General features: G+C 28.8%; 4 protein-coding genes across 6 annotated transcripts; all 4 read left to right on the top strand.

The window, feature by feature from the left end:
- Positions 1 to 440: 440 nt before the first annotated feature.
- On the top strand, positions 441 to 3,904 carry LOC127261882 (uncharacterized). 2 transcript variants are annotated; one of them, XM_051290309.1, is made up of 4 exons: positions 441 to 575; positions 743 to 837; positions 2,007 to 2,278; positions 2,461 to 3,904. In XM_051290309.1, the coding sequence occupies exons 1-4, from the start codon at positions 546 to 548 to the stop codon at positions 3,273 to 3,275; spliced, it is 1,212 nt and encodes a 403-aa protein (XP_051146266.1). In that variant the 5' UTR covers positions 441 to 545; the 3' UTR covers positions 3,276 to 3,904. The 2 variants fall into 2 exon arrangements, with proteins under 2 accessions (XP_051146266.1, XP_051146267.1); XM_051290310.1 differs by having other exon boundaries at positions 527 to 575; positions 1,969 to 2,278.
- Positions 3,905 to 5,252: 1,348 nt separating this feature from the next.
- On the top strand, positions 5,253 to 7,665 carry LOC127261883 (heavy metal-associated isoprenylated plant protein 37-like). Its single transcript, XM_051290311.1, has 3 exons — positions 5,253 to 5,388; positions 5,463 to 5,538; positions 6,705 to 7,665. Exons 1-3 carry the CDS (start codon positions 5,347 to 5,349, stop codon positions 7,385 to 7,387), a joined length of 801 nt encoding a protein of 266 aa, XP_051146268.1. The 5' UTR covers positions 5,253 to 5,346; the 3' UTR covers positions 7,388 to 7,665.
- A 5,733-nt stretch (positions 7,666 to 13,398) lies between these two features.
- LOC127261678 (agamous-like MADS-box protein AGL29) lies at positions 13,399 to 14,331 on the top strand. The gene has a single exon (XM_051289974.1). It carries the CDS (start codon positions 13,399 to 13,401, stop codon positions 14,329 to 14,331), a length of 933 nt encoding a protein of 310 aa, XP_051145931.1.
- Positions 14,332 to 20,744: 6,413 nt separating this feature from the next.
- On the top strand, positions 20,745 to 24,036 carry LOC127261928 (U-box domain-containing protein 10-like). Of its 2 annotated transcripts, XM_051290370.1 has the most exons (5): positions 20,745 to 21,135; positions 22,148 to 22,264; positions 22,331 to 22,445; positions 22,512 to 22,705; positions 22,790 to 24,036. In XM_051290370.1, the coding sequence occupies exons 1-5, from the start codon at positions 20,821 to 20,823 to the stop codon at positions 23,855 to 23,857; spliced, it is 1,809 nt and encodes a 602-aa protein (XP_051146327.1). In that variant the 5' UTR covers positions 20,745 to 20,820; the 3' UTR covers positions 23,858 to 24,036. The 2 variants fall into 2 exon arrangements, with proteins under 2 accessions (XP_051146327.1, XP_051146326.1); XM_051290369.1 differs by having other exon boundaries at positions 20,745 to 21,126; positions 22,331 to 22,705.
- Positions 24,037 to 24,818: the final 782 nt, after the last annotated feature.

Consider the following 24,818-nt stretch of genomic DNA (forward strand, 5'->3'; position numbering starts at 1 on the left):
ATTTGTTAATTTATAATTAAAAAATAATTAAAAAATATGTAAATATAATGATACAGAAAGTACGAAATTTATTGCGAATAGAATCGAAGTCAATAATGAATTGAATTATGTAAAATTATATTTAGATATTCTGTTACACTAATTATAACAAGTGAATATAATATCTTAGTATTGTAAATTATTAATTAAATATTTTATTTCATATATGTACATTTTAATTATAAAAGGTTAATATGCTAATGATAATAATAATAATATATTGTTGTTGATAAAAATAAATAATAACGGTATACACTATTATTGATATTTTGATATTTAAATATAAATATTTTTATTATAATTAAAATAAATATTTTTGAATAAAAAAGATGAATATAATTAAAAAGAAATTATAAATTGAATGGGAGGAATGATAGAAGTATTATTTTATACACTCAGCTCCCCCGACACTACTTTTATTGGATTTTCTAACCCAAAGGACGAACTCGATCAAATCGCCAAACTCTTCGTCTCTGCAGTGGACACCAATTTCTGTACCGTTTTTTATGGCGTTTCTGTTTAAAAAGTTTCAAGAGGTAATTCAATCTCTCTCTTGCTTGCTTACTATGAAAATAGGCTGTTGATTCCAAAGTTCTATCTGCCAGTATTCATTCAAGATTAGCGCCGCCATATATCTTTGGACTATATTTTCAATCAATGTTCGCGTATTTGCAATTTATTTGGACTATGTTGTGCATTTTAGGCGGTCCAAGTGCTTGCGAAAAGTCGTACATTTGCCAAGGATGGAAGGCACCTTCAGTTTGAAGCCGATATGAATCGTCTATTTCTTTTCACGAGGTAATTGCCATCGGTGTTTCGACGGGACATTTTAAGCCGTAGTTTGTTCTGCAATTTAGGTTGTGGAATTCCGTGATAATTTAGGTTTAAATTTCATTCCATGCTTGTGTATGAAGCTCTCTTGATTTGCTATCGATGGTTAGTAGGACTTTCTATCCGACGAAATTTGCCTAGTTTAGGGCTTCAAATCACTATTTTTCTAATTTTTGTATATATATATATTTTTTTGTCAATTATTCTATTTTCCAATCCTTAGTGTTTGTTTAGGCTTTGGATTTTGGATTTTGGGTTGGAGTTTTGAATACTTAAAAATTTGAATACAAATTTGATTCGATGCTTTTGGAGAAAAAAAAAGTTGTGAGTAGTTAAAGTTCTTTAGAAACCTTCAAACAAACACATGTATTAATATCGTTTTGTAAGTAGTTTTGGTTGAATAAAAAAAGACTTCGATCTTGATAGGAAATTACTCTCTTGTTCGACTATCTAGATTCGTGCATTAGGGTGGTGGCCAGGAATTTAAAGGACATAATTTGAATGAAAATGTGTCATTCATAAGCTGGTGTGGCCCTTATCCCCAGCGATCACAATGCTGTTTTCATGTTTATATTCCGAAAACATGCAATAAACAAAAGCTCAGTCTTAGACTCAAATATTTACATTACAATTCTTGAGTTTGTCTTGGATTATTCCAAGGTTAATTTTGTGTTGACTCAGAATAGAGGTGAATTATAACTTTTGGAAAGTGTTTATTGCTCGATCATTTAATTATCTGCTTTGTTCGTTTCGATCCTTTATACCTGTATTCCAAAATTCCCCACAATCTGTAACTGTGTCCCTACATAATATTGAAAGTTTGGAATTACTCTAGGTAAAAAATCTTGATGTGTGTACACTATGGTTCATTAATTAACAAAAACCATTGCTACTACTGTTATTGTTGTTGTTTATTTGCCTCGAGTATGTCTTTCCTAAGTTCACATTATCAGAATTGTAATATAATGCTTCATTGCTTGAATATAGATTCAGGTATGGATTTGTTAGATTTGAGAAATAAGTGAAATACACTTTGTGCCTTTCCTAGGTCCTTTACTTGTTTTCATTCTTTCGTTTGCCTTTTGATTCTCATCGCAGTATTGAGGTTCATTCCCTAAAACGCGCTCTGATTTCAGCTACTACCGTCTGGGAAAGAATGCTGATGAAGCAGATGCAGAGGAGATTATCGACATGGCTACTAAGGCCACTTTGGCGGAGCAGCAGAAGCAAGTTCAAGATAATATTCACGAACAAATAAATAACTTCTGTAAGCGTATGGATAGCATTCTTCTCCCAAATACAAAGACAGTTGATAGTGTCAACTCTTCTTCCGGGAAAATCAATGCTCCTCGGCATAGTGGTCTTGGTCTTGCTGTCGGAGGTCCTACTCATTTGCGCAATAGCCCTGGTCAGTAATAATTTTGATCAAGTGGTGCCTAATCAATATGCAAAATTGCGAACATTTATTAGAAGTATGCTGGAGATTCATGTTGTCTTATTTGATGGACACAATTCTTTGATGGGATTTTTATGAATCGATCTTATCTATGGTTTGATCTAGATTGTGTTCTAATTAGCATATACGTTCAGGCATATCTGTGGTGGAGACAAAGCCAGTGAAGCATTCGGAGGTGTCGCAGAAGCTGAAGGATCTCATTGGATACACTCTTGAAATTAAGCCATCTCAAATTCAGCACGAGGATGCTGGGAAAGGTTTATACTTGGATGGTGAAGCTAATGTTGGTGCTGTAATAGCCATATACCCTGGGGTGACATACTCTCCTGCATACTATCAATATATTCCTGGATATCCGAGAGTTGATTTGCAGAACCCTTACCTGATCACAAGATATGATGGAACCATAATAAATGCCAAGCCTTGGGGTTATGGAGGTGAGGCTCGTGAAATGTGGGACGGCTCAGGTGTTCGAGAATCTAGATTGAACAGTGAAGGCGAGCAAATCGGTTCAGATCGATTATGGAAGATGCTCAGCAAACCATTAGATGATAAACAAGTGAGGCGCCGTGGGGAACTCCTGGAATTGAGAAATCCGCTAGCTTTTGCTCATTTTGCAAACCATCCCGGGATAGATATGGCGCCAAATGTAATGGTTTGCTCCTATGATTTTCCTCTAACTGAGAAGGATATGCGAAGCTATATCCCGAATATCTCGTTTGGAAGTGAAGAAGTCGGGATGAAGAAATTCGGAAGCTTTTGGTTCAAGTCTTGGAGGTCTAGCAATGCAGCCATGGATGTTCCTCATCTCAAGAGCCTCGTTCTTGTGGCTACCAGGAATATCTGTAATGAAGAAGTTTTATTGAACTACAGATTGAGCAACCTGAAGCGCCGGCCCTCGTGGTATATTCCAGTCGACGAGGAAGAAGATAGAAGAAGATGGAGCTGAGCTAATTTAGCATCAATGGTCTATATCTAAATCCCTCATTTGGACATTTTGTTGTCGATTTTGACAATGGGAGCAGTAGTTTCTTCTCTCATTCTGAAATTTCCAAGAGTTTTTATGGTGGCTCCAAAGCAAGTCATTCTGAAGATGCCAACTGAATTCGAAGGCTAGTGTTGAATTATGATACATTTTCATTGAACTTTTGAAAATTCCATGGATGCCAGTTTGGGAAATGGATTTCTGTTGGTGGCTTCTTCTGCTAATTTCCTGATCTAGAAAAAATAGAAATATTATTCTTGTGCAGAACTGAAGAAGGCAGACATAATTGCACGTTTGTTCCTTACCCAAAGATGAAGGTACAAAACAGTTTCATATGATTGATTGAAAATATTGTTTTTTTTGGCTCATGTATGCAGAGAGGACTCGAAGACTATTATTAGGGTTAAGAAAGTTGAGCTGCAGCAGACTGGGACTGCCCATGCAGAAAAAGCATGCAACTGGTTCTCCCCATTGGTGTCTGCATCCAGTATACTTTCCCTATACTAGGCAGGAAAAAACAAATCGAATCGAACCGTCGAACTGTTAAATTGAATCGAATTTTTGGGTAATCGAGAAAATTCGATTCGAATACAAATACGTGCATATTTGATATTTGTTCGATTCAATTCGGTTTCGATTTTTGATATATTTTTTTTTTCATTTGATTAACCGAATCGAATATATTTATACGTTTATGTTATTATATTTTAAATTTTATATTAGTAATTATATTCGATTTAGTTTCGGTTCGGATATTTGAAATATTTGCAAATATTTTTATTTAATTAGTATTTAAATTATCTTTTAATGTATATGTATATTTTTTAATTTCGGTTCGGTTCGAATAATTTGCAAATATTGAAAATATTTTCGGGTAGAATACGGTTCACAATTTCGAATATTTGTTCGATTCGACTCGAATATTAAATATTTTTATATTTACAAACACCCGAACGGTGCCTACTTTAGGGATGACATACCGTATCATATCGAAAATATCATATCGATACCGTACCGAATTTTTCGGTATGACGAAAATATATATCGGTACTGTACTGAAAGTTTCAATATACTGAATTTCGGTATACCTAAATTTTCGGTACGGTACCGGTATATACTGTTTATACTGAAAATTTTAATTTCGGTACAATACCGGTATATACCGCTTATACAAAAAAAATTGAGTTCGGTAGATACTGGTATATACCGATTATACCGAAAATTTTGATTTCGGTAGATACTTGTATATACCGATTATACCGAAGATATAATTTTAAATTTCAAAATAATTTAAAAAATTAATAAATATCATTATTCTCCACCACAAAAATATTATGAAAAATCAATAAATTTTCTATAGTTTACATATTTTTTTTGTTATGATTTAAAAATATATTAATAATTATTATTTATATTAATAATTAAATTTTCTAATAAAATTAATATTAGTACGGTATCGTATCGAAATATCGAATTTTTCGAAAATTCATACCGATATTGTACCGAAATTTTTGATATTTTCGATACAATATGGTATGATAAGTCGGTATTTCGATATTTACGGTGAATTTATCTGTCCTGACCCACTTTACCAATCCCATCCCTATCCCTGTAGAGCTAATAAATTTCAAGAGAATCCATAGCCAGTACCAATTTGTGTGCAGCCCTTTTTCTGTTATTATATGGTTGATATGAATTCAATATTATTACCAATGCCTCATTTTGCAGGTGAAGGGTAAAAAAAAAGTTGAAAAAATTAGGGTTCTGCAAGGTGGTGCTGTAGCCATGGCAGCACAGCAGTAGCTATGTGTCCCAAATGATTGATTGATGGACAGTGCAACAATGGGGGCAGTAATAAAATGGCAGCTAGACCAAGACCTGTCTGTTGCTGTTCTGATTCTGCAACAAATCAATTCTGTACTGATTTCATCAGGGCACTAACACACACTTGTATGTCTCTACTGTCCCATTTTCTTTCTGATTTTGGTTATGTATATATGTGACATTTTTGGGACCAGTTTGGTTCTTACATTCGATGATGGCTAAAGATGAAGACTTTAAGCTCCTCAGAATCAAGGTACTGTTGTTTCCTTGCACAGCCCTCTACTTGTGTCCATGGTGTTTAGTTTTTGATTTTCTTGTTTTCTGCAGAAATATGTTCTGAGAGTGAACATACATTGTGATGGGTGCACTCATAAAGTGAAGAAACTTCTTCAGAGAATCGAAGGTACCCCCACCCCCCCCCCCCCCCTTTCATTATTTCTTGTAATTAAAAATTAAATTTGTAAAAATTCACAAAAACACTCTATCTTTTATTTATTGGGTGACATTCTTTGTGATAACTTAAAATTTGCACAAATTTGGTCTGTATTTTTTTTTATATATCCAATCAAATATTATTTTCATATTAAATTCAAACTAATTTTTTGTCAAATTCATCTAAAGAAACACACTATAAACAAAGACTTGAAGAACATAGACTTTACATGAGTTTTATACAAATAAAAGACAAATAAAATACGTAAAATATCTTAAATATTTTTTTTTACGAAATAAATAAATAACTGATCAATTATTTATTTTTATAATTTTTATAAAAATGGGACAATAATTTATCTTGAAAAACTATAAAATAAAATATTAATTAATATATATTTCTTTTATTCAAAAAAAAAATAATTATGATATTTTTATGTCTTTTGTTTATATAAAACTTAAATTATTGACTTCATATATTTTCTCCTTTTCATAACAAAATATTCAATTTTTTTATTTTAGTTCGTCCCATAATAAAATATCTATTTCTTTTTAGTATCTGTACTGTCTATCTAACATTACAAATACCTTTACAACTTACAATATATTACATAAATACCAGTACATTTATATCACATATAATACTAATATTTCTAAAACTACTTAAAAAAAATTAATGGATATTTACTTATGGGATAGAGGGAATATTTAATATCATCAAATATTAATTGTGGACGAAAAAGATGTCTTTGTGCAAGTTTTAAGTTGATACAGATTTTATGTATTAAATAAAACACGAAGTGCTTTATCATGTTTTTACTAGGGTGTGTTTGTTTGAAGGATTTTGGTGGATTTCCACTATTTATTCAATTTTTTCCCCCCAAAAATATCAAATCAAACACCTATTTTTCATTTTTTATATTATACTAAAAATCAATTTTACATTCAAAACATCACATCAAACCCTATTTATATCACATCATACAACTATTCAAATTCAAAATTTTTACTATTCCAATCCCAATTCAAAATCCAAACCCCCAAACAAACATGGGATGTTATATATCTTCTTCTTTTTTTTTTTTTTTTTTTTTTTTTTTTTTTTTTTTTCTGTAATTTGAACTCTAATGATGATAGGAGTGTTCCGAGTAAACATAGATTTGGAGCAGAAAAAGGTTGCTGTTTTAGCAAGTGTCGATTCTGAAACATTGATCGAGAGATTGATGAAGAATGGTAAGCACGCAGAGCTCTGGTCTGAAGAACCCAACCTCAAACAGAATCGAAAAGCCACTGGAAAGAACAAAAAGGGTTCGATCAAGTCCATCAATGGCGAGCAAAAATCAAGTTTAATTCCCGAGGAAGAAATCCAAGAATTGAATGGCGAGTGTGGTGACGAAGGGGAGGATATGCAGTTCATTAGGGATATGATTAATCAAATGGCTGTGATGGATCAAAGTGGAGACGAAGTGGCGTCCGCCATTAACGGGGGCAATAGCAGCAAGAACAGGAAGGACAAGAAGAAGAAGATGATGAGCAATGGCGGACAGAAAAAAGGGAATTTGAAGAAAGATGTTGATGATCTAATGGTGAATTGTGATGGAGAAAGATCATCAGACCTGAGTAGCATGATGAATCTTGCTGGTTTTAATGGGAATGGATTGAGCATACCTGATATGAACAATGTTCTTCTTCTTCATCACCATCACCATCATCAGCAGCAGCAGGGCTTCGATTCTGCGGCCCGACCCGTTAATCCTCCCGGGTACGGGTACGGGTATGGGTCTGCTCCTTATCGTCAAGTAGCTGGTGGTGGTAACTGATCATTTGTGTAACTATTTTAGGTCTAGAAAATTTTTGATATGCCATTGATTATCGTTTAGCGACGATTGGACTATCAATGTGGCATTGATTATCATTTAGCCAAGATTGGGCTATCAATATGACATTAATTATCGCTTAGCTAGGATTGGACTATTGATATGACATTAATTATTGTTTAGCCGAAATTGGGCTATTAATGTGGTATTGATTATCGTTTAGCCGGGATTGAACTATCGATACGGCATTGATTATCGTTTAGCTGATTTTGGACTATCATTGTAACGTTGATTATATGTTATAGCTGAGATTGAACTATGATTTTGAGATTGTTTATGTTATATATATATATATATATATGTGAATTGCTATGAATTAAGATGAGATGTATGGCTGAGAGTATTTCCCTGACTTTTGGGTTACGATTTGTTGCGCCTTTAGTTTACGTATTTATTTTCATACTCAACTAATGTTGCTGATGATATTATATTTTTTTTCTTACAGACTTCGTAACTGGATCCTCGGGTCAATGGTTGTCATAGCATTTGGGGAAAGTGTCTTTATGCATAACAACATACATGTTTTTGGCACTGTTTTGTAATATGTCCGTTTTACTGATTTGAAAAGTACTATGGACGCTGGTAATATATTTCTATGTTTTGAACTAAATGTTATTTGTGAAAAAAAAGAAAAAAAAAAGATGATTTGTGAAGTCTTAGTATTATAACATGGCTTGTTGGTATATGTTATTGATATATTTTTGGCATGTGACATACGCTAATTTTGGAGTGTAACACAAATAAGGTGAAAGAGAAAATAAAAATAGTGAACAAGTAAGGTGAGACGGATAGAGTATCATATTTGGGGACGAATGAGTTGGTATTCTCTATTTTTTTCTTTTTTAAAAAAAATTAGTTTTATGTGGGTCCACCCCAATATATATTATTATTATCAAATTTAATATAAATATTCATTATGTCTCAATTCAATTCAATGTGATCTCTTGGATTTTGTAGTAGATTGAAGAATAATAATAATATTTTATTTATTAGTGAAAATATGTAAGAATTTTTTGACATTTTTGTCCTTTGACTTTATAAATAAAATAATTGTATGTTTTTAATTTAAATAAAAGTTAAGAGTGTTTTTGTATTAATGTATAATTTTTTTTTTAAAATAAAAAATGAATACTTTGAAGTGAGATAGACAAAAATGATAAAAATATACTTTGAACAGGGACGAATGAACTATATATTTGTGTAATGGTTGGATAATTGCAAAATATATCACACACGTATACCCCCATTATCACTTTTGTCCTATATTTATCTCGCTGCAAAATATATCTCACATGTTTGCGAAAGTTGCTATTTTTATCCTTTGGCCACGCGTGGCTGCGCGTGATTGCGGCGTGTGGTGTGAATGTCACGTGCGGACAAATGACATAAATAGCGGCTTTTGTAAATATGTGGGATATATTTTGCCAGTGAAATAAATACAGGACAAAAGTGATAATGGAGTATATGTGTGGAATATTTTTTGCAATTTTATCTGTAATGTTTAAAAAAATTGAAAATTTAATTCAATATATTGAATGAGAGATGAGTCCTCTGAATAAACATATATATATAATTGGGTAAATTATATAATATCCCTTGTGTTTTAGTAAAATAGACAAACATCCTGTATTTTATTTATTGCATGAAACCCTTTGTGTTAATGCAGAGTTTGCATGAAATATCCTTCTTGTCCGAAACTGTTTGGTTCTAAATAAATACCTAAATTACGCAAGATTTATACAAATAAAAAGCGTAAAATATCTTAAATAAATTTTTTGAATAAAATAAATGAATAAATAATTGATCAAATCATTTATTTTTATATTTTTTTTATAAAAACTAGATAACAATTTATCTCTAAAAACTATAAAATGAAGAATTATCAATTATTTATTTACTTTATTAAAAAAAATTATTTAACATATTTTACATTTTTTATTTGTATAAAACTTACATAATTTAAGTCTTTATTTAGAACCAAATATCAGTTTTGGACAATGAGAGCATTTCATGCAAACTTTACATTAGCATAGAGGAATTTCACGCAATAATTAAAACACATGATTTTTTGTGCATTTTTACTAAAACACAAGGAGGCCTTATATAATTTACCCTATATAATTTAATATTGAAGAAAAAATATTATTGTATTTTAATTTATGAATAATTTGTAGTATAGTGAGACTGTAATCTATCATATGTATATATTTTTTCAAAATTAAAATTGTGAAAATATTAAAAATTTGAATAAAATAATAAAAATTATGAAGAGTCAATCAACCTAAATTTTAAAAATTATATTACACAATTACACATACTGTACATATTATAAAATTGGTTAATCCAATCAAAATCATGTTATGTACTTACCATGCATTATACTAGCTCCGTCCATTTGTGACGTATACAAATATTTAGATAGTATATATTAGTAAATTATTAATAATAATTTATAATATTATATTTTTATTTTTTTATATAATATTGTTGTTCATATTTTTAAAAAAAATGAATTAATATATATTATTAAAAAAAATTAGATTGTATTTAAATATTTATAGTATTATATCTTAATAAAAGATATAAAATATGAATATCAATTATAAAATAATAGAATTTTATATAATACAAATAAAAAATATTTATTTATTTATTTATAATTACAATAAACTAGTTTTATAAAAAAAAAAAAAGTAAGAGTTTTATTTATATAATAATATTTGTTTATATGAGAGAAATATAAATAAAAAATTTTTGAGTAAGTCAATGTGTAAAATCTTAAAAAGTTAATTAAATTAATATATATTTGTTAAGTATGTTTAAGATAAATATATTTAATAAAAATATAAATGGATCATTTGTATTGGGATGAACTAAAAAAAAAAATGAATTATTTGTCCTTAAAAGAGGTAGTATAAAATTTCCGGAAAAAATAATGGTCACCAAGAAATGAAAAGCAAATTATTACTCATATTTAAAAATAAAAAAAAAAAAAAACACTACAAGAAAAAATTATTTTTGTAACAAAATTTTTGTCTTTAAATCTACTTTTTCCATTACTAATGACATCATAGACGAAATTAGGAATGAAATTACGTTAGCTACGTGAACTTTAGGGACGGAATTCTGTTACAAATATATTATTATTATTATTATTATTTTTTTTTTGTAGCGGAAGAAGAAGAAGAAGAAGAAAAAATAGTAAAGCATTTGTAGAATATAAAATAATACTTCCTACATATAGAAAATTTACACTATAATTTTGATTGAACAAGGAGATTAAAAAATAATTATACTATAATATTGAAATGGACTATATGAAAATAAAGTAGGGTGTTACAAAAATTTTATTAATAAATATAGAAATAGAGACAAAATTATTAATATTTTTTAAAGTAGAAATAATAAAATAATGGGTGTGTTCATTTTGTGTTTTTATTTTTAATTTATTTTTTTATGTTAGGTATAATAAATTGCGCAAATAATTTTAAAATAATATTTTTTATTGAATTATTTACTTTTGACTTGATTAAATGTATATGTTATATATATTGTATTAATATGTATATAATGTATTTTTTAATACTCCTTTCGTTCTGTCAGAGATGAGTCATTTTGTTATGGACACCGTATTTAGATAGTTTAGATTAGTAAATTATTAATAATAAGTTATAATATTATTTTATTATTTTTTATGAATAGTGTTGTTGGTATTTTTAATATTTTTATGATTATATCTCAATAAAATATATGCGATATGGATATCATTTTATAAATAATAAAATTTTATATAATAAAATTAAATAAATATATATATTTATTTATAATTAACTTAAAATTAATTTTATAGAAAAATAAAAAGTTTTAAATATAGATAAAAGTATTTGTATATTAAGGAGAGAGATAAAAATAAAAAAAAAGGTTTAAGTAAGCCTTACCTGAAAGAAAAATTTAATTAAATTAATTTATATTTATTAAATAAGTTTAGAATAAATTTACTAAAAATAAAAATTGTCATTTTTATAGGACCAACAAAAACGAATAAGAGGTCATCGCAGAACAAAGTGAACAAACCCAATATTTACTATAAATAAAATGTTTATATGTTCAACTGGAAAAAAAAAAAAAAAAAAGACACCGACATAATTTTCACAGACGGATAAAATAATAATGTTTCTTTTATATAAAAAAAAAAAAAACAATAATTTTATGTGCGTGTTAAAAAAAAAAATTTATAGTGATTTTATTGGATTAGTATAACTTTATGATATTTCACACTGCATGCTAATTTATTAGAGATGTGTTTAATTTATATGTCAAACACAAATTAATGCTATTCAACACATATAGAGAAAACTATATTATTTTTTCTTATAAAATATTACATTAAAAGATAATTTAAATTAAAATAAAATTTAAAAAAAAATATACTCCTTCAATTCCTTAATAATTTATCCATTTTTTTTGGTTCGTCCCATAACAAAGTATTCATTTCTTTTTTTTTAAGTAATGGTACTATCTACCTAACATTACAAATACCTTTCCAATTTACAATATATTACACAAATGTCATTAATTTAGACTTTTTACCTTTATTTCTACTTTATCTCAATATAATACTAATATTTCTAAAACTCCGTGCAAACGCAAATAGATATATAAATATGGGACGGAAGGAGTATATATTTTTCCAATAAAAAACTAATAAACCAAAATCAAATTTAAAAAAGAAAAAAATTATTTTCAATCAAAATTAAACAAACCCTATTCTTAAAGGAAATAAAAGTAAATAATTGGGTGTGGTTGTTTGGAGTTTTGGATTTTGAGTTGGGATTTGAATAGTAAAAATTTTGAATTTAAATAGTTGTATGATGTGATATAAATAGGTGTTGATGTGATGTTTTGAATGTAATATTGATTTTTAGTATAATATAAAAAATGAAAAATAGGTGTTTGATTTGATGTTTGGGGGGGAATTGAATGAACAGTGGAAAAAAAATTCAATCCCTCAAACAAACACACCCTAAGATTAATTCTTTGATTTATTTTTTCAAATATAGTACATCAGGGCAAACTATTTTATCGATAAAATCTTAAAATGTAAAATCTCATTAAAATTGTGATTAATATAATTACTAAAAAGGTATGTCATTATTTACTTAAGATTAAAATCACGATTATTGTTGTTACTAAAAAAAATATAATTAATTACTTACGCACAAAATGAACCGACACCGCCTATATAAAGGTCGATGTTTCAATCATTCATACATCCACTAATACAATAATATATTTTTTTTTATGTTCATTACTTCGATTTTATTTTTCAAACAATGGATGCTGATAAGTTCTCGGCTACATTGTCATGCAATAGCAACTATGCCAAATGGTTCGATAATTGGTGAGTTATTTCAAATATCATGTATATTGTATAAATTTTTTTTTTCATTTATTAATTGTTTTTTATGCTATATATTTTCTCTCTTTTTTTTGTTTTTTTTTTAATAAATCTCAATTTTTTTGTAAAATAATGAGATTTTAGATTTTTATATCTCTACGAATATAAAAACTTCAAATTTTGTTTAAATTACTTAAAGAGTCATCGAAATTATCAAAATTTTGTGATCATAAGCCGTATTTTGTTAATTTCCGCACTAAATTAATTTTCGTTACTAATTAATAACTTGAAATCTAATTTAATTTTATTGTGATTGCAAATATTGTCCTTTTTTTTTTTTTTTTGTAAGAACATAATTTACAAAATCATTCCAAATATTAAAATTGTAAAAATTCACTTAATCAAATTTATTGTTAATATACTTTTTATAACTATAAATATATGTTCACCAAAACTCAATTACATCATCAAATTATATAAGTTTTGAATTTTTCTTACAACAATCCTCGTTTATTCATATTTTAAATTTTACTAGTTTTATTTTTTTTAATATTAAATGGCAGCCAGACGAACAAGAGGTCGTCAAATGATTCCCATCCAACAAATCGAGAACCAAAGCGATAGGTACGCTTCATTCTCGAAGCGTCGTCTGGGCCTTTACAATAAGGCGAGCGAGCTCAGCACCCTATGTGGTGCTGATATGGGGATAATGATCTTTTCCCCGACAGGACATCCATACTCATTCTTCAGCCCGAGTATAGATGTCCTAATGAGGAGATACAGATATCCCAACCAGCAGCCTGATCATATGACGCGGTACATTGAGAATCATCTCCGGAACCAAGTCCAGCAGCAGAATCAACAGCTGGACGAGGTTTTAGAGATGAAAGATGAAATAATAATAAGAGATAAAGAACTCAATGAGATCAAACAAACTCGAATAAAGGGATGGTGGGAACAGGTACCTGTTGAGAGCCTCAACCCAAGAGAGATCCTAGAGTGGATCGCCTGGTTCGAGACCCTTCAAGCCCGAGCCCACCGGATGATAGGGGAGATAAGGAACGGCGCCGGGACTAGTGGCGGTGCCGCTGTTGCAATTCAAGAACAACAAGTAATTTTGCAACAGCATACCATTCCGAATCTTCCCGCAAATCATGTCATTCCGACAACCTATAATCTGCGGGCAGGGCCATCGCTGTCTTCAAACCACTATAATGTCGTTCCACAGCCTTCGTCATCCATAACTCAACCTCAGCAAGAATCGATCATGGGAGATCAAAACACGGGCGGCGTTTCTAGTCCGTTTTATCATTTTTCAGGATCTTTTATTGATGAGGATTTATTTAGAATGGATGATGATATTGCGGCGTTGTCTGTCGGATCAAATTGGAGCTTCTTCCCGCTGGATCAAAACCCTGATGATGGCTCCAACAACGGCGGCGACAATAGTGGCAACAATGGTGGCGGCGACGAGGGTTCTAACTTGTGAACCTCTAATCAGAGGAAGGGGTTGCAATGGCAAAGGCGACGGCGGCTCTCTATTACTGGGTACCTGATCTTCCCATTAGTCCTTTGAGCGAGTTTGGTTGATCTCATCGAGTTCTTTATCTCTTTTTTTATTTCTATTTTTATTTAGTAAATTGTATATTTGGTTAGAATTTTGGTTAATTGTTTACCGAGTGATATCTAGATAAGGTAAAAAGGTTTGTTTGGTTGTATTTTGAAATATAAAAATTTGATTGTAATAAATATTTGATGTGATATAAATATATATTTTATTTAATATTTTGAATAAAAATAATTATATGTAACATATTAAATAAAATAAATATATAATATTATTTTGAAGAAAAAAAAAATTAAATTATTATATATGTATAGTATAAATACAAAAATAAAAATTCAACCAACTATCTCCAAAATACAGACAAATTACAAATAAAAAGTAAACTCTATTTCCCAAAGTATTTTTAAAAAAAATATATATATTAACTCAATTTATTTATTTATTTTTGCTATTATAGGTTTTAGAATATTTTCGAAGTAATATATGCGTTCAAACATATGCGTGAATGAAATATAAAATTTTCTATATTATATATTTTTCAAAAATTAAAAAAAAAATGCAATATAAATTTAATGATTAGTTAATTAATAAATTAAACACACCTTTTATAAAAACGTTAAGAACAACGTTATGTTACATTGAATTAAAAAAGTTAAATTGATTTAGACCGCCCGAAAGAAAAAAAATAAGTAAAGATATAAATAGGAGTGTGTGTACAAACCAATTAATTTTTGGACAAAATCAACAATCTATTCTTTTTAATTAATTTATTAAAATTAGAAATCAAATAATCCCTCGGTTGGTAAAAATAAAGGATAAATGATTTTTTTGCCCTTGTGAGTATATTAGTGTAAAAAGTAGTAGCAATTGTGTAATAATAATAAAAAGGTATGGATAAATTTACAGTGATATGATTATTTATAAAAATGAGACTATTGTTTTGGGACAGACAAAAATGGTAAACTATTGTAACGAGGGAGCATTTAATATTTAAAGATCCTTTCTTGATAGCCAATCAACAAGCACATATATATTAGGGCCGGCAAACATATTAGGTCGGATCGTGTTTGGGTTCGGGTCAGCTTAAACAGGTTACAAAATCCTTGACCTGAACCTGACCCATTTAATTAAATGGGTTGATATTTGCAACCTTAACCTGACCGTTTATTAATCGGGTCAACCTGAATCTAACTCGTATAACTCGTTTAATCTAAAAATTTTAAATTTTAATTTAAAATTAAAATTTATACTAACAAAATTTTTAAATGCATGATATATATACATATTAAAGCAAAAAATTATTTATTCATATCATGAAACCGATATTCAAGAATTGAATTAACAAACACTACGTAATAGTACACAACACAATCCTTTATTTTTTATTGTTTATTTTTATAAAATTGGCCATAAATATTGAATTGTATTGATAAAATTTTAAAAAAATATTTAAATTTAAAATAATAGTAATTAAACCAGTTAGACGGGTTATTTTCGGGTCGAACATGTAGACCTTAACCTGACCTATTTAATTAAATGGGTTAAACGAATTTGACCCAATTATTAATTTGGTCGAAAATCTCAACGCAAACCCAATTATTTCAGGTCAGGTTCGGGTCGAATTATCAGGTTGGATAAATTTTTGCCAGCCCTAATATATATGCTTAGAAGATGTAAACAGAAAATAATTATGTAGTTCAATATATAATACCTTCAAATTTATGTTATTAGTAGTCTTTTTATTTTAATAAATGCATATAAATATCTTTATTTATTTATTAAAAAAATTAAAATTAAACATAAGAAATTATAAATATAAAATTAATTTGAAATGAAATATTAGATTTGAGTTTTGTTTAGTTATTTGGATATAATATTTTATAAAAAAAAATAGCATATTTTTATTGAATATTTTGCTAAGTAAATAACATTTATTTGGATTATAGTGTTGGTTGCAATATTGTATAAGGGCATGTCCACCCATATCGAGTATTATTAATTTTATTCAAAAATATTATATATATACACAATATGCAATATACTCCTCTGTCCAGTTAGAAAGTATAGATATTTCTATTTTGGAACGTCCAATTACAAAGTAAACATTTCATTAAATATCTCACTTTTTTTTCACAAATACTCTTACTTTACATCACATCATTACTTTTACACAAAAAATAAAAGGCAAAAATGTCATTTTACTACTTTTAACTACACACTATAATTAAAATACTATTATTTTTTAAACGCCGCGTCAAAAGTAAATGTTTACTTTGTGTGTGGACGGAGGAAGTATATTATATACATTTATAAAATGTCATTTTACTACTTTTAACTACACACTATAATTAAAATACTATTATTTTTTAAACGCCGCGTCAAAAGTAAATGTTTACTTTGTGTGTGGACGGAGGAAGTATATTATATACATTTATAAAAAATTAATAATTTAATATAAAATATTATTTTATATTACCGATATATTTTATTTTTTTTTCATATTTCATGTAATAATCAATTTAACTAAAAATACCTAACAAATATATCTTAAAGTTTTGTCAAAATTCCGAAATTTGGGTTTGCTTGGTTTTTATTTGAAATTTAGGCGGTAATTTGAATCTTGGTTAAAATAGTATTTTAACGTAATATTTTGTGGACGAAAAATAAATTTTTTTCTTTAAAAAAGACACAATCATTATTGGAAATTTATATGCAGGATCTTTTAGGTTTATCGAATAATACCTCATTTAAAAAATATAAAATATTAATGGAAGCAAATTAGAATTATTTTATTTTTGGAGTACATAAATAAGAATTTGAGTCACATTACTCTTATATTTTCTTTGTATACTGAAATAATTTTGTAGTATATAAAATTGAAAATGACTATTAAAAAGTCAAAATGTAAATTAAATAAAAAGTAAGAAATGCAATGTTTTTTAAAATTAAAAATTGATTGAACTTTAATTATTTCTGGAATTAAATACCTCTAACTTAAAAAATAATACTTTTTATTATTACTATTATGCTTATATTATTTTCAATAATGTTCCCATATTTTATAATAAAATAGTATATTATATTCTCTATGTCCCTCTGTTTCTATTTTTTTTGTCCGTCCCACATAATTTGTCATTTAATTTTTTTAAAATATATTATAAATTTTAATTGCATTTTAAATTTTATAATTTTTTAATCTTAATTAAACTATTTAGTTATCTTAATTTATAATTATTTTTACTATACAATAATTATTGTTACTAATTTTTTAATTACTTACTAATTATACTTTATCTATATTCACATATCTACATTAACGCGTTTATATTACATAGAACGGATAAAGTAATTTTTAACAAAATATTAAAAATTACGATAATCAAACAAGATCATTAGTTTTCTAAAAAGAAATTACAATTTTTAATAACTTCATAACAAAAATTTAATAAATCATAAAAAAAAAAAAGAAAAAAACGAAACCCACTAAGCATTTTTTAAGTTTAATATTATATTTAATAGAAACAATATATTTTTTCTATAAATAATCACAGATATATTACATAATAAAAAATTAAAATCAAAATTAAAAAAAAAATACTTCCTCCGTCCCACCCACATACCATGTTCATGTTGCTGTTTCTGTCCGTCTCACATACCATATTATTTTATTTTTTGAAAAATAATTATATACTTTAATCTCATTTTAATTTTTTTAATTTTTTTTTAAATTTTAATTAAACTAATTAGTTATTTTAACTTTAATGATAATTATTTTTACTAATACATTCTTAATTATCTATTAATTACACTCCTTCTAAAATACTGTATAGCAGACACGGTACGTGGACGAGGGTACTAATAAAAAGAGGTCGACAGGCAATTTGTGGCCCAATTTGAAATGATATCATAGTACGCGGCCATATACGTAAGCATGCATGTAATGTGAATCGATGGATAAATGAAACACGTATTAATTAATTAATTAATTAATTAATTAATAGCTGGCATTATCGAAATCCAACCTGTAATCATTTGGTGTTACTAAAACAGAGTCGCGTCCCGTCACGCGCTTGCCTATTCCCATTCTCCAAATCCAGGCGGGATTATAACTAAATTTAATTTAATTACTTAATTAATTAATTAATTATTACATTAATTAACCGTATTATGTTGGCAGCCAACTCATCTTACAATTTTATTTTATTTATTTATTTATTTTATTTTCACGTTTTTAGACTATTGTTTTGAGATGAACAAAAATGGTAAATAGGACTATTGTATTGGGAATGAGGGAGTAGTATATTAGATTGTTGTTTAAAATTAATTTAAATGGAGTGTTTGTTTGAATTTTTGATTAAATATAGTATTATTTGTTAAAATATATTTAGAAGCAATATATTATATTTATGGTATTTGTTTTATTTAAAATATTATTTAAACGATTTGTATATCATTATAAATACGTGTTTATTGTTATTATTGCAATAGAAAATTTCAATTTCATATTCTAACACTATTTAATGTAACATTTTGTAAAATTAAATAATATGTTTTTATTGAAAATTGTATCAAATAAATAATGTTGATTTTTATTTAAAATGTAAACCAACTCTTAGTTTAGACAAAGATTTATGAAATTTAAAAAAAAAAAAAACATTAAAAATAGCAAAATTTTAATATAATATTTTATTAAAAAAATAAATATTTGATGTAATTTCTTTTTCTAAAAAAAAACAAAAAAAAAAAAAAAACTACTTAATGATCAATAATATCAAAATTTTTGAAAATAAATATATAAATATAACTTATTTTTCAAAAAATACTTATTCCATCTCACATTTCATATTTATATTGTCATTTTAGTCACTCTCACATCTCTTGTATAAATTTTTTTTTAAAAAAAAAATTATTTTAATCACATTTTAATCCATAATTTATAATTGTTTAATTTTAATTAAATTAATTTATTATATTAATTTTAATTAAACTAAATAATTATTTAAATAATAATATATTTTGAAATGAAAACAAAAATTGCATTATAAATTAAATTTCACGAAAAATCATAATTCAACACAGTTTTTTTTTTAAAATAAAAATAAAAATATTTATATATAATATATACTTCATTCTTCCTATTTTATTTTAAATAATATATTTGATTAGAGATACGATTTTTAAAGTGATGATATTTAATTAATTAATAATAATAATAATATATAATATTATATTTTTTATTTTTTTTATAACGAGTATATTTAATAATTTTAAAATAAACAATAACAATGCTTGGTTAAAAAAATTATAATAATGTGTATTTAAATATTTTTATAATTATATCTTAATAAATATATAAAATATAGATATTATTTTGTAAAGTATATAATTTTATATAATACAAATAAATTAAATATATTCATTTATTTATTTATAATTAATATAAATTAATTTTATAAAAAAATTAAATATAAATTAAAATATTTATTTATTGAGAACAAAAATTCAAATGAATCGAATACGAATAATATATTTTTATTTGTTCTTAAATTTGTTGGTATAAAAAAAAACAAATAATATAAAAAAAAGTATTGTAACATATAAGAATTAGTAAATTAAATAATAAATATCGCAGAAAAAATTGAGAAAAAGGCAAGCGTTCATAAAATACTTTGGTAATGAGAATAATACCGCCGTAGTTAGGGGTGAGCATTCAGATTTTCGGTTTTGCCAAATTCGAATCGATCCAAAAATCTAAATTTTTTTAAAAAAACAATCCGAACCGAACCGAAATAACCGAAATTCAAAATCCGAAAATCCTTAATCCTAACTAAAAAATTCGAATCAAACCGAAAAATCCGAAATTCTAAATATTTTTATTGTTATTTTTAAAATTTTTAAATTTCTTTTAAATTTTATTATTATTTTATAATATTAAATATATATAATATATAAAAATTAAATATATTAAAATATAATTAATAAATTTAAGTTTTTTATATTAAAATATAATATTTTCTAATAAAATATTAAATATATATAATAAAAAAATATATTAAAAGATTATATTTCGGATTTCGGATTGATTCGAATTTTAAGTATATCGATCCGATCCGATCCGAAAATCCAAAATTTGTTAAAATTTCAATCCGAATAATCCGAACCAAATTTTAAATTTCGATTAGATTCGAATTGAATTTTCGGATTTCGGATATTTTGGTCACCCTAGCCGTATAATAATAATAATAATAATAATAATAATAATAATAATAATAATATAATATATAATAATAGCAAATAAAAATAAACAATGTTAATAAGAAGAAACGCCCGTTGAAAAGCAGCGTAATACCTCTTTCTCCTCTTTTCATCATTCTTCTTCCTTCTCCGCTTCAATTACCGGCCGACTGCGCCATGGCCACGCCGGTAGACCTCTCCGCCGCCGCCCTAACGGTTATTGGAGATGTTTCTCGGATCTCCGCCGCCGGATTCTCTGGGTTTTTCAAAAAGGATTGCGCGGATTTGGCAAGGAAACTCTCTCTTTTGTCGCATTTGGTCGAAGAGATCAAAAACTCGGGTAAATTTTCAGTGGATTATGACTTCCGAACCGATTCATCTTCTCTATTGGCCTCTGGATTTTCTGATCTAAATCTAGTTCTTCACGCCGCCAAAGAACTCCTTTCCGCGGCTAATAACTTCGATGATTCCGAACTCTCTGGGGTAATAATGGTATGGCAATACATACCAATGCACTTGTTGTGTATCAATTTTCTTTGTGCCTAGGGTTAATTCTCAATTTATCTGTAATTGATAGTCCAAATGCTTTGTATTGTATGCTTTATTTTATAGATGAATTGTGCGAAATCTCTCTTTCAATCTGGTGCTCTTGAATTTGATTGATTCATTGTTATAGGGAAATATAGTTTGATATTTAGCAGTGCCTTTGTTTTCTTCACGTTCTGATATGTGAAACATTAAAATTCAGTATATATCTAAGAATTGCTTGTGTCCAATTTTGAGGATGAAGATGAAAATGCTTTATCTATGGGTTTTGAATCTCTCTTTGTGTAATGTTTGGAGGATCATCTTTTAGATCAAAATTTTATCTAGGAGATGCTTTAGCTTTCGACATTCTAACTGAATAATTTGGTAAAATATAGTATAAACTCACCATGGTTGTCCATTCCTCGGAATCTAAGTTTGGAAACAAAAAAGAAAAGTGCATTAGGTGAAAGGAATCTGTGAATGTTTGTCTTGATTACCTTCCCATAGATGCGGAGATGCTCGAATATTTGTTTCCGAATGTAGCCGCCAATAGTTATTACTATATATATATGTACACGTATATATATTTGACCACGCGCTAATATTTCGAGCGTGGGCGCGTGCGCTTCAAATACCTTTGGTGAGTATACATTACTCAAGTTAATTCTTTCGAATGTTATATCACTAATCCACCAAGAGTCACTGCTGTTCCTTTAGGAGTCGACTCTCAGAATACTGCAGGAAGAGTTTCGAGTTTCGTTCTTGAGATTTGGACATTTTAACTATTGAGCTTCGATCCACATTGTTGGTCTTTTAATGAACAAGGATAAACGATGTTTTTCTACACAAACATTTATTGGTATTTTTTTGATAATGTGATCCTTGATTTTGGGGAAATGGTGATGTGAATGATGTTTCCTCAGTAAATACGATCCGAGCTAATCTTTTTAGCTTTCGTTGTGTTCTTTGTTGGAAGGACGGGCGCACGAAGAAAATTTTCTTCCAGTTTCAATGTGTGACAGGGAATTTGGAGAAAGCTCTAGCGAACATACCTTACGACTGTTTTGGTATATCGGAAGAAGTTGTGGAACAGGTTAGTGTAAATCGTGGTCTTACTGTCGTTACTGATGCTAGATTCTTGACGTATTCCCTTTTCCAGGTTGATTTAATTCGGGCGCAGTTAAGGCGATCCGTTGAAAGATATGGAGGCGCTCTAGATTCGATTAGGGCTTCGGATCAGCTTCAAGACAAAGAGAATAATCCATCTCTGTCTGGTAAGAAGCTTTTTGAGAATTTACATCTGAGAAACATAGTCTATATAAATGCGATCATCTTGGCAGGGGGCTGTGGGATCACATTTCGTTCTTCGGACGAGGTTACGAATTTGGAAAAGCTGCAGAACTTGTCGACTTCATCTGATGTTAATGTCGCAAAGGATTCTCCTAGTAAGGATTCTCTTGTGATTCCTGATGAGTTTCGTTGCCCGATATCTCTCGAGATTATGAGGGATCCGGTTATCGTGGCGACAGGGCAGGTAAAATTTTCGAAGAAAATTCGACATTTTAACGATTTCTGCGAATTGGCTAGCTCTTATATCATTTCTTTTTTTTCGATTCAGACGTATGAGCGAGTTTATATACAGAGATGGGTCGACGGCGGGAACACAACATGCCCGAAAACGCAGCAGAAGCTTAAGAATCTAACCCTCACTCCGAATTTCGTCTTGAGAAACCTGATTTCGCAGTGGTGCGAGGAGCATAAAATCGAGCATCCGATGCCGTTAGTGAACGGGAGGATAAAACAGAGCGACGGGACGTTTCGGGACGTGACGGCGGATATAATAGCCATCGGCGATCTGGTTCGTAAGCTCTCGAGCTTATCGATCGAGGAACGTCGAGCTGCCGTCGCCGAAATCCGGTCACTCTCCAAACGAAGTACAGACAACCGGATCTTGCTCGCGGAGGCGGGCGCTGTCCCGATCCTCGTCAAGCTTCTTATGTTCAACGACAGGCAGATTCGAGACAACGCCGTAACGTGTCTCCTCAACCTCTCGATTTACGGCAACAACAAGGGGCTGATCATGCTCGCCGACGCCGTCCCGTCGCTCGTGGAAGTCGTCGCGTCGGGAAGCGCAGAGGCAAAAGCCAATGCCGCCGCTACACTCTTCAGCTTGTCATTGGTTGACGAAAACAAGATCATCATCGGCGGCGAATTGGGGGCGATACCCGCGTTGGTCGATTTGCTGCGGGACGGGAACCCGGAAGGGAAGCGGGACGCGGCGACGGCGCTGTTCAATCTGTGTATGTATCAGGGGAACAAAGGGAGGGCTGTTAGGGCTGGGATCATAGGTGCATTGATGAAGATGCTTACTGATTCCATGGAAGACGAAGCTCTGACGATTCTGTCGATTCTCGTCGGCCACCACGACGCGAAGGCAGCAATCGGGAAAACGAGCATGATTCCGGCGCTGGTCGATCGGTTACGGCGGGGAGGATTGCCGCGGAACCAAGAGAACGCGGCTGCGATTTTGCTGTCGTTGTGCAAACGGGATGAGGGGAATCGGGAGTTTCTGATTAGGCTCGGCGCAGTGGTGCCGCTGTCGGAGATTGCGGATTCGGGGACGGAGAGGGGGCGGCGGAAGGCGGCGGCGCTGTTGGAAGTTCTCCGGCAGGTACGGCGGCGTTAAGGTGGTTTGTTTTTTTACCGGGAAGTTTGAGGTTTGCACAAATTTTACAGTGTGCAAAATTCGGGAATGGAGGGAGGGAAGTTTTATATAGATAAGTTACCGTGGGTTTTTAGGTGTATTTATTTATTTATTTTCTTCATTCTTGGGTTACCGTGGTAAAGAAATTGGATTATGTCTTCTTTTTTTTTTTTTTTTTTAATATAGATATAGAGAGAAAAATAAATATTGGTTTTTTTTTTTGCCATAAGAAATTAAAGTAGAAAAGTTGGTCGGTTTGGGGCAATGGTTTGATTTGTGTTAAGTTTGTTTCGGACTGAATTTTTAAAATGGGTAGAATCATTTAATTTTAATTTGATATTATTATTGTATTGGGCTTATATTCATTCGTATATGTAATTGGATTGAAATAATAAATTTAAGGGGGTGTATTCAATATAAATTTTGTAGGATTTTATTGGACTTCAATCAGATTTTTAAAATTTTTTTAAAATCCTAAGATATTCAACTCAACAATTATTATTATTATTATTATTATTATTATTATTGTTGTATATATGATCAATAATATGATAATATTTATTACTATTATTATAATTTTTAATAAAAATAATAATTTAAAACTAAAATATATTAGCAAATTATTATGATTTTTTTTAAAAATATATATTTTTATATTATAAATATAATTTTAAAAAATATTACTCGCTCCGTCCCAAAAGATTTGTCTTGTTTTTTCATTTTCGTCCGTCCCAAAACAAATGTCTTGTTTTCTTATTTAGTAGTAGTGTGGTCTCCACTTTATAAAAAAAAATTTCTTACTTTTTCATACTACCCATAATTATTACTCTAACATACTCTTTAAACAAGGGCATTTTAGTCATTTACATTCTATTTTATACCAACTTTCAATTAAATACTATTATTCTTTAATTCATGTGCCAACTGTCATCTTTTCTTTTAC

Source organism: Andrographis paniculata, unplaced genomic scaffold (genome assembly GCF_009805555.1).
Source record: "Andrographis paniculata isolate CXL003 unplaced genomic scaffold, ASM980555v1 Contig64END, whole genome shotgun sequence".
Classification (NCBI taxonomy): Eukaryota; Viridiplantae; Streptophyta; class Magnoliopsida; order Lamiales; family Acanthaceae; genus Andrographis; species Andrographis paniculata.